The sequence below is a fragment of the Oncorhynchus clarkii genome, chromosome 6 (assembly GCF_045791955.1).
Source record: "Oncorhynchus clarkii lewisi isolate Uvic-CL-2024 chromosome 6, UVic_Ocla_1.0, whole genome shotgun sequence".
In the NCBI taxonomy this organism is placed as follows: Eukaryota; Metazoa; Chordata; class Actinopteri; order Salmoniformes; family Salmonidae; genus Oncorhynchus; species Oncorhynchus clarkii.
Window position 1 is genome coordinate 50,260,806 of NC_092152.1, and position 15,243 is coordinate 50,276,048.

A 15,243-nucleotide genomic window follows, 5' to 3' on the forward strand; every position below is an offset into this window, starting at 1 on the left:
AATGGAGACTTTTTTCCAATGTTGTGGGTGCACACCAACATTACTCATCGAATGTTAGCCATAAACAGTGTTGTAATATAAGAGCTGTATGACATTTATCTCAGTATTTCCTGTCCTCACCTCTGTCAGTGATGTTGAAGCTGTAGCTTTGTTTCTCCTCTCCTAGCTGGTTTTTGACTACCACTGAGACATGATACCACTCTAAGCCTGGGACAGCCTGGAACCTGCAGAACCACTCACCACACTTGATAGGATCCTCAACAGTGTTCCTGCACAAACACAGTGGAGAGAGAGGTAAGAGATGTGTCTGACACAGTATGATCATTATGCCTCCACGTGCTAATAATCTGTTGCGATAGAGAACACCAGAGGAAGCTGGTGGGTGGAGCTATACAAGTTTGTGTGTGTGTGTATGTGTGTGTGTGTGTGCATGTGTGTGTGTGGACTCACTTTATGTGAAGGGTGTGTGTACGTTTGTAGGGTTCATACAGGTTAGCAGGTCTACCAGGGTTCCAGGTGCAGATAACAGTTCTCAGGTCCTCAGTCCTGCAGCTCAGGTTCTCCGGCCTCTGGGGAGAAACTAGATCACAAACATAAAGTAGTGGTGAGGTGAACTAGAAAACGTAACAAAAATTGAAGAAAATGTATGTTCTTGCTTAATTAAGTTGTCTTAAAGGCCCAGTGCAGTCAAAAACGTGATTTCCTGTGTATGTACAGTGCCTTGCGAAAGTATTCGGCCCCCTTTAACTTTGCGACCTTTTGCCACATTTCAGGCTTCAAACATAAAGATATAAAACTGTATTTTTTTGTGAAGAATCAACAACAAGTGGGACACAATCATGAAGTGGAACGACATTTATTGGATATTTCAAACTTTTTTAACAAATCAAAAACTGAAAAATTGGGCGTGCAAAATTATTCAGCCCCTTTACTTTCAGTGCAACAAACTCTCTCCAGAAGTTCAGTGAGGATCTCTGAATGATCCAATGTTGACCTAAATGACTAATGATGATAAATACAATCCACCTGTGTGTAATCAAGTCTCCGTATAAATGCACCTGCACTGCGATAGTCTCAGAGGTCCGATAAAAGCGCAGAGAGCATCATGAAGAACAAGGAACACACCAGGCAGGTCCGAGATACTGTTGTGAAGAAGTTTAAAGCCGGATTTGGATACACAAAGATTTCCCAAGCTTTAAACATCCCAAGGAGCACTGTGCAAGCGATAATATTGAAATGGAAGGAGTATCAGACCACTGCAAATCTACCAAGACCTGGCCGTCCCTCTAAACTTTCAGCTCATACAAGGAGAAGACTGATCAGAGATGCAGCCAAGAGGCCCATGATCACTCTGGATGAACTGCAGAGATCTACAGCTGAGGTGGGAGACTCTGTCCATAGGACAACAATCAGTCGTATATTGCACAAATCTGGCCTTTATGGAAGAGTGACAAGAAGAAAGCCATTTCTTAAAGATATCCATAAAAAGTGTTGTTTAAAGTTTGCCACAAGCCACCTGGGAGACACACCAAACATGTGGAAGAAGGTGCTCTGGTCAGATGAAACCAAAATTGAACTTTTTGGCAACAATGCAAAACGTTATGTTTGGCGTAAAAGCAACACAGCTGAACACACCATCCCCACTGTCAAACATGGTGGTGGCAGCATCATGGTTTGGGCCTGCTTTTCTTCAGCAGGGACAGGGAAGATGGTTAAAATGGATGGGAAGATGGATGGAGCCAAATACAGGACCATTCTGGAAGAAAACCTGATGGAGTCTGCAAAAGACCTGAGACTGGGACGGAGATTTGTCTTCCAACAAGACAATGATCCAAAACATAAAGCAAAATCTACAATGGAATGGTTCAAAAATAAACATATCCAGGTGTTAGAATGGCCAAGTCAAAGTCCAGACCTGAATCCAATCGAGAATCTGTGGAAAGAACTGAAAACTGCTGTTCACAAATGCTCTCCATCCAACCTCACTGAGCTCGAGCTATTTTGCAAGGAGGAATGGGAAAAAAATTCAGTCTCTCGATGTGCAAAACTGATAGAGACATACCCCAAGCGACTTACAGCTGTAATCGCAGCAAAAGGTGGCGCTACAAAGTATTAACTTAAGGGGGCTGAATAATTTTGCACGCCCAATTTTTCAGTTTTTGATTTGTTAAAAAAGTTTGAAATATCCAATAAATGTCGTTCCACTTCATGATTGTGTCCCACTTGTTGTTGATTCTTCACAAAAAAATACAGTTTTATATCTTTATGTTTGAAGCCTGAAATGTGGCAAAAGGTCGCAAAGTTCAAGGGGGCCGAATACTTTCGCAAGGCACTGTATATATGTATCCAAACTATGAAGTTAGAATAATACTGTGAAATTGTGCAAATTATAGTAATGCCCTTTTAGTGTAAGAGCTGTTTGGAAAGACCGACTGCATTGGCGTATGTGGAATTAGAATGGAGCAACTGACTTAACACAGTCATGAAACGTATTTACTTGACTAGGTCATTCCTACAATCCAGTGCCTTTTCTGTCCCCGGGAAATATCACCTCTTATTTAGTGTAAATGTGGATTCCAAAGGCCTTTAAATATAAAGTTAGGTGTCGTTCAGCATAAAACAAAAAGCTATGGATCTCAAATAGAAGTTGATGCATTTTGTTTTTAGTGGACGAAGGCGTTTTTGCCACGTCCCCGCTATTCATCAACTTCTAAATTATGAGAAATAAGCCATTCAAAATATAATATTCAAAATCTTTCTTAATTTTTTATAATCCTACTTAAAATCTCTCTTATTATCCTTTTTTCATGATTATTGTATTTATTATTATTATTATATTTAAGATTTTCTGTGTGTCTTTGATTTCACTTTCCACCCTGTTAGTTTGTAGTAAATCCTTCAATAAAAAAAATAGCCCCCCTTGAATGTTTTGGTACATCTACCGGAAAGCTCCTCTTTGTTTACACCCATTCAGCATTGTTAACACCCTCTTAAGACTTAGCCCCACCTATCTCTTTAAGGATTCATGTCAGGCTAAACAGAGTGACTAAACAGAGTGACTAAGGTAGTGTAGTAAACAACCAAAGCTTTCAAGACTAAAAGTGCTTTAAGGTAAAAATATACTTTATCTAGTCCTTGGCCTATATCCTAATCTGATTTTGAAATTGTCCAGATAAAAATATGATATAAATATTTTATAATTATTATCTGATGCTTACCCAGACATTGATTGGTCATGTGAAAGAAATGCTATAACCACCACCCAGCCACATCTAGCTAAATGGAGAGGTCACTATTGTTTAGACATGTACACATGTCCATGAATACAATAGATGGCCGTAATCACCCCCAGACACAACTGGCTAACTTGATGGGATGTCTTTTGTTTAGACATGTAGCTAGCTAGCTCTCTTAACACTTCTTAGGGCTGAAATGCCGTTAACGGGATCGATATGACAACAGCCAGTGAAAGTGCAGGGCGCCAAATTCAAAACATCAAAAGTCTCATAATTAAAATTCCTCAAACATACATGTATTTTATACCATTTTAAAGGTTATCTTGTTGGTAATCCCACCACAGTGTCCGATTCAAATATGCTTTACAGCAAAAGCACCACAAACGATTATGTTAGGTCACCACCAAACGACAATAAACACAGCCATTTTTTCCAGCCAAAGATGGCAGTCACAAAAAGCACAAATAGAGATCAAATGAATCACTAACCTTTGATTATCTTCATCAGATGACACTCATAGGACTTCATGTTACACAATACATGTATGTTTTGTTTGATAAAGTTCATATTTATCAAAATATGAGTTTACATTGGCGCGTTACATTCACTAGTTCCAAAAACATCCAGTGATTTTGTATAGTCACATCATTCAACAGAAATACTGTTATACACATGGAATTATAGATATAACTCTCCTTAATGCAAACTTTACGGAATAAGCAAACCATGCAATAATCTGAGACGGCGCTCAGAAAAAGAGTTACAATAGCCGCCATGTTGGCGTCAACATAAACAAGAAATTACATGATAAATATTCCCTTACCTTTGATGATCTTCATCAGAAATCACTCCAGGAATCCCAGGTCCACAATAAATGTTTGTTTTGTTCGATAATGTCCGTTATTCATGTCCAAATACCTCCTTTTGTTAGCGCGTTTGGTATACATATCTAAACACTCATTCTGGTCAGCGTTACGTCGGACAAAAACTTCAAAAAGTTATATTACAGGTCGAAGAAACATTTCAAACTAAGTACAGAATCAATCATTAGGATGTTTTTAACATATAGCTTCAATAAACTTCCAACTGGAGTATTCCTTTGTGTCTTGATGAGCAATGGAACGCAAGTGGATACCATGAGGAATGCGCGTGATCAGAAAATGGCTGACTGCCAGTCACCTGATAGATTCTGCTCTCATTCAGTCACACAACACAGGAGAGTCTCATTAAAATTTCTATAGACGGTTGACATCTAGTGGAAGCCCTAGGAAGTGCAACGTCATTAATATCTCAAGGGGATTTCAATGGTAACTGTGGTGAATACATACCAAGCTCAGATTTCTCACTTCCTGTTTGGATTTCTCTTCAGGATTTTGCCTGCCATATGAGTTCTGTTATACTCACAGACATCATTCAAACAGTTTAAGAAACGTTAGAGTGTTTTCTATCCAATACTAATAATAATACGCATATATTAGCAACTGAGACTGAGGAGCAGGCCGTTTACTTTGGGCAACTTATACAAGCTACTCAATACTGCCCCCCAGCCATAATGAACCAAAATCCCAACCCATAGCTACAGTACAAACGGATTGTCATAGCTAGCCACCATGCATGAAATGCTGGAGTATGATTTTGCATGTAGCTAAAGCTAAAAAATGAGGTTCAGTTTTAGCAAGCTAGCTAACATTAGGCTATAACAAGCAATGTCATACTCTGAACTCTTTCACTCGTCCTTGTGATCGTCTCCACCCCTTCCAGGCGTCGCTTATTTTCCCTGGTGTATCTATCCCTGTGTTTCCTATCTCTCTGTGCCAGTTCGTCTTGTATGTCTTTCAAGTCAACCAGCGCGTTTTCCCGTACTCCTGCTTCTATTCTCTTTTTGCTAGTCCTCCCGGTTTTGACCCTTGCCTGTTTTCTGGACTCCGTTCCCGCCTGCCTGACCATTCTGCCTGCCCTGACCTCGAGCCTGCCTGCCACTCTGTACCTCCTGGACTCTGAACTGGTTTTGACCTTTTGCCTGTCAACGACCATTCTCTTGCCTACCCCTTTTGGATTGATTAATAAATATCAAAGACTCAGACCACCTGTCTCCCATGTCTGCATCTGGGTCTCGCCTTGTGCCCTTATAAGCAATGCAAATAGATTTCTGAGAAACAAATAATATTACTACACAGATTATACTTGTAACGTTAGCTTGCGAGCCAGCAAGCTAATGTTCACTAGCTAGCTAACAGTACTCTTTATATTTGTATTTATTATGGATCCCCATTAGCTACTGGCAAAGTAGGAGCTACTCTTTTTGGGGTCAAGCTAAAACAGTACAATACATTCACAACAGATTTCACAACACATTAAGTGTGGGCCCTCAGGCCTCTACTCTACTACCACATATCTACAACACTAAATTCATGTGTCCGTGTGTGTATAGTGCATACTGCATGTTATTGTGTGTTTGTATGCATGTGTCTGTGCCTATGTTTATGTTGCATCACAGACCCCTCTGTTCTATAAGGTGTGTTTTGATCTGTATTTTAAATTACATTTTATTGCTTGCATGAGTTACTTGATGTGGAATAGAGTTCTGACTATGTAGTACAGTCCATCTCCCATAGTATGTTCTGGACTTGAGGACTGTGAAGAGACCTCTGGTGGCATGATTTGTGGGGTATGCATGGTTGTCTCAGCTGTGTGCCAGTAGTTCAAACAGACAGCTCGGCGCATTCAACAATGCCTCCCAAAAATACAAGTAGTGATGAAGTCAATGTCTCCTCCACTTTGAGCCTGGAGAGATTGACTTGTTAACTCTCTGTGTGCATCCAAGGGCCAGCCGTGTTGCCCTGTTCTGAGCCAATTGCAATTTTCCTAAATCCCTCTTTGTGGCACCTGATCACACGACTGAACAGTGGTCCAGGTGCGACAAAACTAGGGCGTGTAGGACCTGCCTTGTTGATAGTGCTGTTAAGGCAGAGCAGGGATTTATTATGGACATCTCACCATCTTAGCTACTGTTGTATACATTTTTTTGGACCATGACAGTTGACAATCCAGGGTTACTCCAAGCAGTTTAGTCACCTCAACTTGCTTAATTTCCACATTATTCATTACAAGATTTAGTTGAGGTTTAGGGTTTAGTGAAAGATTTGTCCCAAATACAATGCTTTTAGTTTTTGAAATATTTAGGACTAACTTATTTCCAAGATGGGGTAGCAGTGCAGACGTGGTTTGTTGTCCTCTCATTTACTTTTCTTATTCTTCATCTTTTTTGTATATATTTCAATTTATTTTGTTGTAGTAACCAAGAAAGTGTTAAATCTAAATATATTTTATATTACATTTTTCAAAGTGGCCAACCTTTTCTTGATGACAGCATTGCACACTCTTGGCATTCTGGAATGCATTTCAATTAACAGGTATGCCTTGTTAAAAGTTAATTTGTGGAATGTCTTTCATTCATAATGCATTTGAGTCAATCAGTTCTGTTTTGACAAGGTAGGGGTGGTATTTAGTTTTTTTTAAAAATGGTAAAAGACAAAGCCCATAGTATGTCAAGAACAGCTCAAATAAGCAAAGAGAAATGACAGTCCATCATTACTTTAAGACATGAAGGTCAGTCCATCCGGAACATTTGAAGTCACAAAAACCATCAAGCGCTATGATGAAACTGGCTCTCATGATGACCACCACAGGAATGGAAGATCCAGCATTAACTCTGCTTCAGAAGACAAGTTACCAGCCTCAGAAATAAATGCTTCACAAAGTTCAAGTAACAGACACATCTCAACATCAACTGTTCAGGGGAGACTGTGTGAATCAGGCCGTCATGGTAGAATTGCTGCAAAGAAACAGCTACAAAAGGACACCAATAATAAGAAGAGACTTGCTTGGGCCAAAAAACATTTGATTTGTTTAAGACTTTTTTGGATACTACATGATTCCATGTGTTATTTCATAGTTTTGATGCAGATGGTAGTCCCCCTAAGAGCAAAGCAGATTGGAAGGTGTATCGCTGCAGAATGCTGTGGTAGCCATGCTGGTTAAGTGTGCCTTGAGTTCTAAATACGTCACAGACAGTGTCACCAGCAAAGCACGGCCACACCATTACACCTCCTCCTCCATGCTTCACAGTGGGAACCACACATGCGGAGATCATCCGTTCACCTTCTCAACTGTCCCCCGGCTACATCATACAGTGCTGTTGAGGCTACTGTAGACCTTTGCAAAATAGTGTGTTTTAATCAATTGTTCTGTGACGTGAATATATTCAGCATAGTTTTATCTAAAAATGACAACTTTAAATGTTTTACAATTGACATGTTTATGAAATTCACTGAGGAGGATGGTCCTCCTCTTCCTCCTCTGAGGAGCCTCTACTGGTTCCACCCTGTTATTGCTTTCCACCCTGTTTAAATAATAATTTATACAATACCAATAATATTAATACCATCAAATTATTATTATACCATCAAATGTTTTTTTTCTGTCAACTTGTAGAGATAGAAGAGGTCAACTGAACATGTAAAAAGGTTGACCAAGTTATTTTGTTATTCACTATTATTTGAGAAAATTAGGCTGGTTCTGATAATAGCATACGTTTCACTCAATAATCATTGTTTTATAATTATTTTAAGGTTGGAAAATTAGTGTTATGGGTTAAGGGACATTTGATGTCTTAGAAAATCTAAATCTAGATATATGCTGTACATGTATTGTTAACACTTTCAGATAGTTAGTGTATGTCCCTAAAAGGGAGGAAATATCTGATGGTCAATGTTTAATAAACAATCTGCCTATAATTATTAGGATTTATGTGTTTGACCAACAAGTTTCAAACATGTCCTTTTCCGACAGAATTATATATATATATATATATATATATATATATATATATATATATATATATATACAGTTGAAGTTTACATACACCTGAGCCAAATACATTTAAACTCAGTTTTTCACAATTCCTGACATTTAATCCTAGTAAGGTCAGTTAGGATCACCACTTTATTTTAAGAATGTGAAATGTCAGAATAATAGTAGAGAGAATGATTTATTTCAGCTTTTATTTCTTTTGTCACATTCCCAGTCGGTCAGAAGTTTACATACACTCAATTAGTATTTGGTAGCACTGCCTTTAAATTATTTAACTTGGGTCAAACATTTCAGGTAGCCTTCCATAAACTTCCCACAATAAGGTGTGATTTTTTGGCACATTCCTCCTGACAGAGCTGTTGTATCTGAGTAAGGTTTGTAGGCCTCCTTGCTCACATGCTTTTCAGTTCTGCCCACAAGTTTTCTATGGGACTGAGGTCAGGGCTTTGCGATGGCCACTCCAATACCTTGACTTTGTTGTCCTTAAGCCATTTTGCCACAACTTTGGAAGTATGCTTGGGGTCATTGTCCATTTGGAAGACCCATTTGCGACCAAGCTTTAACTTCCTGACTGAGGTCTTGAGATGTTGCTTCAATATATCTACATCATTTTCTGTCCTCATGATGCCATATATTTTGTGAAGTGCACCAGTCTCTCCTGCAGCAAAGCACCCTCAGAACATGATGCTGCCACCTCCGTGCGTCACTGTTGGGATGGTATTCTTAGGCTTGCAAGCCTCCCCCTTTTACCTCCAAACATAACGATGGTCATTATGGCCAAACAGTTCTATTTTTGTTTCATCAGACCAGAAGTCATTTCTCCAAAAAAAGTATGATCTTTGTCCCCATATGCAGTTGAAATCCGTAGACTGGCTTTTTTTATGGCGGTTTAGAAACAGTGGCTTCGTTCTTGCTGAGTGGCCTTTCAGGTTATGTCGATATATGACTCGTTTTACTGTGAATATAGATACTTTTGTACCTGTTTCCTCCAGCATCTTCACAAGGTCCTTTGCTATTGTTCTGGGATTGATTTGCACAAAGTACGTTCATCTGAAGTAGACATAATGCGTCTCCTTCCTGAGCGGTATGACGGATGCATGGTCCCATGGTGTGTATACTTGTGTACTATTGTTTGTACAGATGAAAGTGGTACCTTCAGGCATTTGGAGATTGGTCCCAAGGATGAACCAGACTTGTGGAGGTCTACATTTCTTTTTCTGAGGGTTTGGCTGATTTCTTTTGATTTTCCCATGATGTCAAACCAAGAGGCACTGAGTTTGAAGGTAGTCCTTGAAATACATCCACAGGTACACCTCCAATTGACTCAAATTATGTCAATTAGTCTATCTGAAGCTTCTAAAACCATGACGTCATTTTCTCAAATTTTCCAAGCTGTTTAAAGGCACAGTCAACTTAGTGTATGTAAACTTCTGACCCACTGGAATTGTGATACAGTGAATTATAAGTGAAATAATCTGCCTGTAAACAGTTGTTGGAATTTTCTTTTTTGTCAATCACTAAGTAGATGTCCTAAACGACTTGCCAAAACTATAGTTTGTTAACAAGAAATTTGTGGAGTGGTTGAAAAAAAAGTTTTAATGACTCCAACCTAAGTGTATGTAAACTTCCGACTTCAACTGTATATATATATATATTGTATTTATAATTTTTCCGTAAAAGTTAGGAGGTCCAAAAGGCACCACAATGACCCGACTAAAGTATGCCTAGGACAATGTGAAGTGCTTTAACGTTTGTTAAATCTGCTATAACATTGAAGGCCTTATGAAGGCCTTATGACAGAGGTCTCGATGTGAGAGAAAACACTCCTCCATACTAACAGCTGATGAAGTTGGAGCAGTAGTTGTTCCTCTTCTCTGTTGTATCCTCACACCAGGAGTACACCCCGGAGCCGGATGCTTGTGTGATGTTTAGGTTGTGGACAGCAATGGCTGTGACTCTGTGAGTGATGTTGATCAGGGGGTAGCTGGTGGTGGAGTTGAAGGTCATATTGGTGACGTGGATGCCTCTAGGAGGGACACAGCAGAACAAGATAGTGGAGCCCTCCTTTAACACCTGCTGGTAGGGAAACATCTTGGTCTTTTTCCAAACTCTGTCCACTGTGTCTTGGGCACCTGGTTGGGGAAGTTGGAGATACAGATTATTAGGGGTCCAAGCCCCAGAGGGGCTAAAACCAATTGAGGCTACTCTTCCTAAAATGTTTATTCAAATGTAACAACTATTGATATGAATGATGTATGTACCCATGTGATTTTAAACATGACATAATCAAGTCTATATCTCATTACTCAAGGCTGCAGTGAGCAGGTCTGTGACCCTATCTGCTGTATGGTAGCTGGACCTTTCACCAATTAACATGATTTTATTTTTGTACTATTTCCAAGCATACCCAAAACAAACATTTGAAGTTACAATATGAAACTTCAGTCCAATTCATTTGTGCAATAAGCCTGGGGATGAGGTTAAACTTGACTAGTTTAGCCTCTTTTACATAAATATGACAAAATTAATCAAGTAAAAATCCCCAGCCTCTAGCAAGAGTCTTGATTGAGCAACTTTGATGAGATGATAGTTACAAAGAGAAGAGGGAAAGGAAGAGGTTTTCTTTCTTAAAAATGGCAACACACACAGATCTGATAACATGACAAGTGTTAGAAGCATAGCCTTTTCTAACAGACATGAACAACTACATTTCTCACCATAATTTGTCTTCCATTGGCTCCAGTCACTTGGGTCTGCATGGCTGCAGAAATGTCGTATTCTGATTGAATGGTCAGCACATTGTAAAGGCAGAGTAGACACCCAGGTCCATGTTAACGTGGAGTCACTACCGAAAGGACAGCTACTCACTTTACTCTATATGATGGAAATCAGAAATGAAACATCATGAAAACACAGAACAGTCAAATCTGACTGGTAGTACTGATTTTAGCTGTCTTGTCATGTTTATTGTCCTACTGTCATGTCTTTGTTTATTGTCTTGCTGTCAAGTTCTTTCCTGTGTACATACAGTGGATTCGGAAAATAATCAGAGCCCTTCCCTTTTTCCACATTTCGTTACGTTACAGCCTTATTCTAAAATGGATAAAATTTTCCTCATCAGTCTACACACAATAAAACAGGTTTTTAGAAATGTTTGCAAATATTTACATTAGTATTCAGACTCTTTGCTATGAGACTCGAAATTGAGCACAGGTGCATCCTGTTTCCATTGATCATCCTTGAGATGTTTCAAAAAGTCCACCTGTAGTAAATTCAATTCATTGGACATGATTTGGAAAGGCACACACCTGTCTATATAAGGTCCCACAGTTGACCGTGCATGTCAGAGCAAAAACCAAGCCATGAGCTCGAAGGAATTGTCAGTAGAGGACCGAGACAGCATTGTGTCGAGGCACAGATCTGGGGAAGTTACCAAAAAATGGGATTCCCGAGTGGCGCAGTGGTCTAAGGTGCTGCATCGCAGTGCTAGCTGTGCCACTAGAGATCCTGGTTCGAGTCCAGGCTCTGTCGCAGCCGGCGGCGACCAGGAGACCCATGGGGCGGCGCACAATTGGCCCAGCGTCGTCCAGGTTAGGGGATGATTTGGCCGGCAGGGATGTCCTTGTCCCATCTCGCTCTCGGGACTTCTGTGGCGGACCGGGTGCATGCACGTTGACACGGTCAGACACGACAGGTTTCTGGTGTTTCCTCCGACACATTGGTGTAGCTGGCTTCCGAGTTAATTGGGCATTGTGTCAAGAAGCAGTGCGGCTTGGTTGAGTTGTGTTTTGGAAGATGCATGGCTCGCGACCTTCGCCTCTCCCGAGTCCATACGGGAGTTGCAGCGATGAGACAAGACTGTAACTACCAATTGTTTCCCAAAAGGCACCCAAAGGACTCAGAACATGAGAAACAAGATTCTTTCGTCTGATGAAACCAAGATTGAACTCTTTGGCCTGAATGCCAAGCGTCACGGTGAAGCATGGTGCTGGCAGCATCATGCTGTGGGGAGGTTTTTCAGCGGCAGGGACTGGGAGACTAGTCAGGATCGAAGAGAAAGATGAACGGAGAAATGTACAGAGAGATCCTTGATGAAAACCTGCTCCAGAGTGCTCAGGACCTCAGACTGGGGCGAAGATTCACCTTCCAATAGGACAACGACCCTAAGCACACAGCAAAAGGCAACGCAAGAGTGAATTCGGGACAAGTTTCTGAATGTCCTTGAGTGACCCAGCCAGAGCCCAGACTTGAACCCGATCTAACATCTCTGGAGAGACTTGTAAATAGCTGTGTAGTGACGCTCCCCATCTAACCTGACAGAGGATCTGCAGAGAGGAATGGGAGAAACCCCCGAAATACAGGTGCTCCAAGTTTGTAGTGTCACACCCAAGTAGAATTGAGGGTGTAATCACTGCCAAAGGTGCTTTAACAATGTACTGAGTAAATGGTCTGAATACTTATGTAAATATAATACTTCATTTAAAAAAAAATAATAATAACATTTGCAAAACCATCCAAAAACCTGTTTTTGCGTTGTCATTATGAGGAATTGTGTGTAGATTGATGAGGGAGAAAAACAATCAATTTTAGAATAAGGCTGTAACGTAACAAAATGTGGAAAAAGTCAAGGGTTCTAAATACTTTCCGAATGCACTGTATACAGTAATACAAGACAATGGTTCTCCTTGGAAACAAACACATACATAATCAATCAATTGGACAAATGGCCTGAACTGTTACTCACGTTGTGAACGATAGTGAGGTTGTCAGTGCGTCCGACCTGTATTTCATAAGTATCACCGCTTTCCCTTGTTAAACCAGTGTGATTGACCAGCCACTTCACCACAAGGCTCTGAGTAGCAACATTAGCCCGCAGCTCAGCGATTATTGGCCGAGGAGGTTTACTGCCTGCTAAAACAACATATAGCTAGCTCACTTATGGGCATGCTCTCAATTTAACAATTCCATCTGTTTCTGTGTAGATCATACATTTCATCTGACTGTTAATTGCTACGTACACTTACAATACTATACAACTTTGAGTTGACCTTTGACTTCATACAAGAAAGGTCTTACCTGATTCCAAGCAGGATCCATTTAGATATACAGAGGAAGTTAAAAGGAACAGAAGCACATGAATAAACCAGGATATACCGCAATGCATCCTCTAACCTCTCAGAGCAAACTGTGTTGTTCAAATTAATGATACTAGTAAAAGTACAGGTCTAATGTTGAAGGTTCTTGTAGCCTCTGTTCCTGCAGACCGGTGTTCATTCACAGTCCACGCTGACTGACTGTGAGTTGGCATCCAGGAATGAGTCAGAAGTAGTTATGATATTAACATTGGGCACTGTCATTGTCAGCTGACGGGCTCAGTATTGAGCAATAATATGGTTGTTTGAGTATGAGATGGGGGAACACTAGAGGGCACTGTGGTAAAGCAGCCTTCAGGATGAAATCTGTCCAATGGCAACCTGTTGATGGTGTGAGTAGCATGAAGTTTCCCCTGGAAACTGATCTAAGGTCAGTAAATGATCTGGGGAGGACATCATGATGTTGAAAAGTTATTATTACTGAGTAATTGCATAAGCTATTATATTGATAGTATCCTGGCACGAATGGGAACAAGACAACATGGCTAGTTACCATGAGGTAGAGCCTATGTAAAACTGAACAATTCACACAAAATAAAAATGCTATACAATTGCTGGTTATGCATTTTATAGTATATTGTTAATATGGCACAAGGCACAGGTTTCTTTCAATTATACATATATTACAACTTAAGGGGGAAAACATCCATATTACACAACATCAACAAAAACATAACATTATACGATGTGTCTTCCGCATTTAACCCAACCACTCTGACAGTGCATGAATACGTCACAATAAATAACAAACAAACCAACATGTAATCTGTATTTTCTCTTTAGAGTAATAAGCAAGCTCTATTAAACAAACTACATCTTGACAATGGACATTTGGCACATAGTAGAGTATGGGTGCTGCAGCACCCTGCAAAAAATCAGGATAAAAATAAAAATATTAGAAAATATATTTCCACAAAAGTAGTGCACTTGGCCTTTACTAGTCCTGTATTAGCGGACCGATATAGCCATCTATAGCGCATGCAACAACAACAACAAAATCACAGCAAACTCAAAGAGATCCCAAAAACTCCCCCCAAAATGGGCATGTCGTCAGTTAATTGTTTTGTTACATTTTTTTGCTGTGCACTGAAAGTGCTTTATCTTGAAAACTTAACTGCTTACTTTTTAAACATCTGATTAGTGAACAAAATACTAAAATTTGGTTTTTGAACAAACTACACCTTTAACACTATGAGTGTGTCCTAACCTCTTATGGGAGTGCCCTGCAATCCTGTATTTCAACGAGGGAAATTAAGAACATCATAAAAGTGCAACTAGTTTTGACAAGGGAAGCACAATAACACAAAGTGCACCAAATTAAAATACCTATAGTTTTAAGGAGCTTTTGTTCACAAAGGAAAATTGGTTTGAGTATCCACTAAAGAGAGGGTTACTTACATAAAACACATGCTGCACTCTTAGAATTAATGGCGACTCGAGGAACCCCGGAGATCCTCAAGGATCACCTGGAGTTCCTCAAGGAATCATTGCTAGTCAATGGTTCATATTTGCACCTTTGGTTAGTTGAAAGATCCTTGGAGGAACCTTTAACGTTGCAATGTAACAACAGGTTCCTGGAGGAACCATGTAGTGGAGGCGTGGCTGAGTAAGGGCGTGGCTATACATTCCTGTTCATATCTATTGTCATCACATGTTAAAGTTGAACACTGACAGTTTTGTAGCTTCATTGAGGCGTACAGAGATTTAGGAGTTCCTCGAGAGCCTATGCAATTCCCAAAGTTGGAATAGTTACAATTTATTACTACAGTGCCTTGCGAAAGTATTCGGCCCCCTTGAACTTTGCGACCTTTTGCCACATTTCAGGCTTCAAACATAAAGATATAAAACTGTATTTTTTTGTTTAGAATCAACAACAAGTGGGACACAATCATGAAGTGGAATTACATTTATTGGATATTTCAAACCTTTTTAACAAATCAAAAACTGACAAATTGCGCGTGCAAAATTATTCAGCCCCCTTA

The 15,243-nt window shown here is 39.9% G+C and overlaps 1 protein-coding gene across 1 annotated transcript in view; it reads right to left on the minus strand.

The window, feature by feature from the left end:
• Positions 1 to 13,406, minus strand: part of LOC139412395 (oncostatin M receptor) — a 29,263-nt gene extending 15,857 nt beyond the window's left edge. The window contains 6 exon segments of the mRNA XM_071159204.1: positions 121 to 269; positions 451 to 580; positions 9,947 to 10,240; positions 10,826 to 10,982; positions 12,853 to 13,019; positions 13,185 to 13,406. Coding sequence (XP_071015305.1) covers positions 121 to 269; positions 451 to 580; positions 9,947 to 10,240; positions 10,826 to 10,982; positions 12,853 to 13,019; positions 13,185 to 13,272 — 985 coding nt within the window. The 5' untranslated portion in view covers positions 13,273 to 13,406.
• Between the last annotated feature and the right edge of the window lie 1,837 nt (positions 13,407 to 15,243).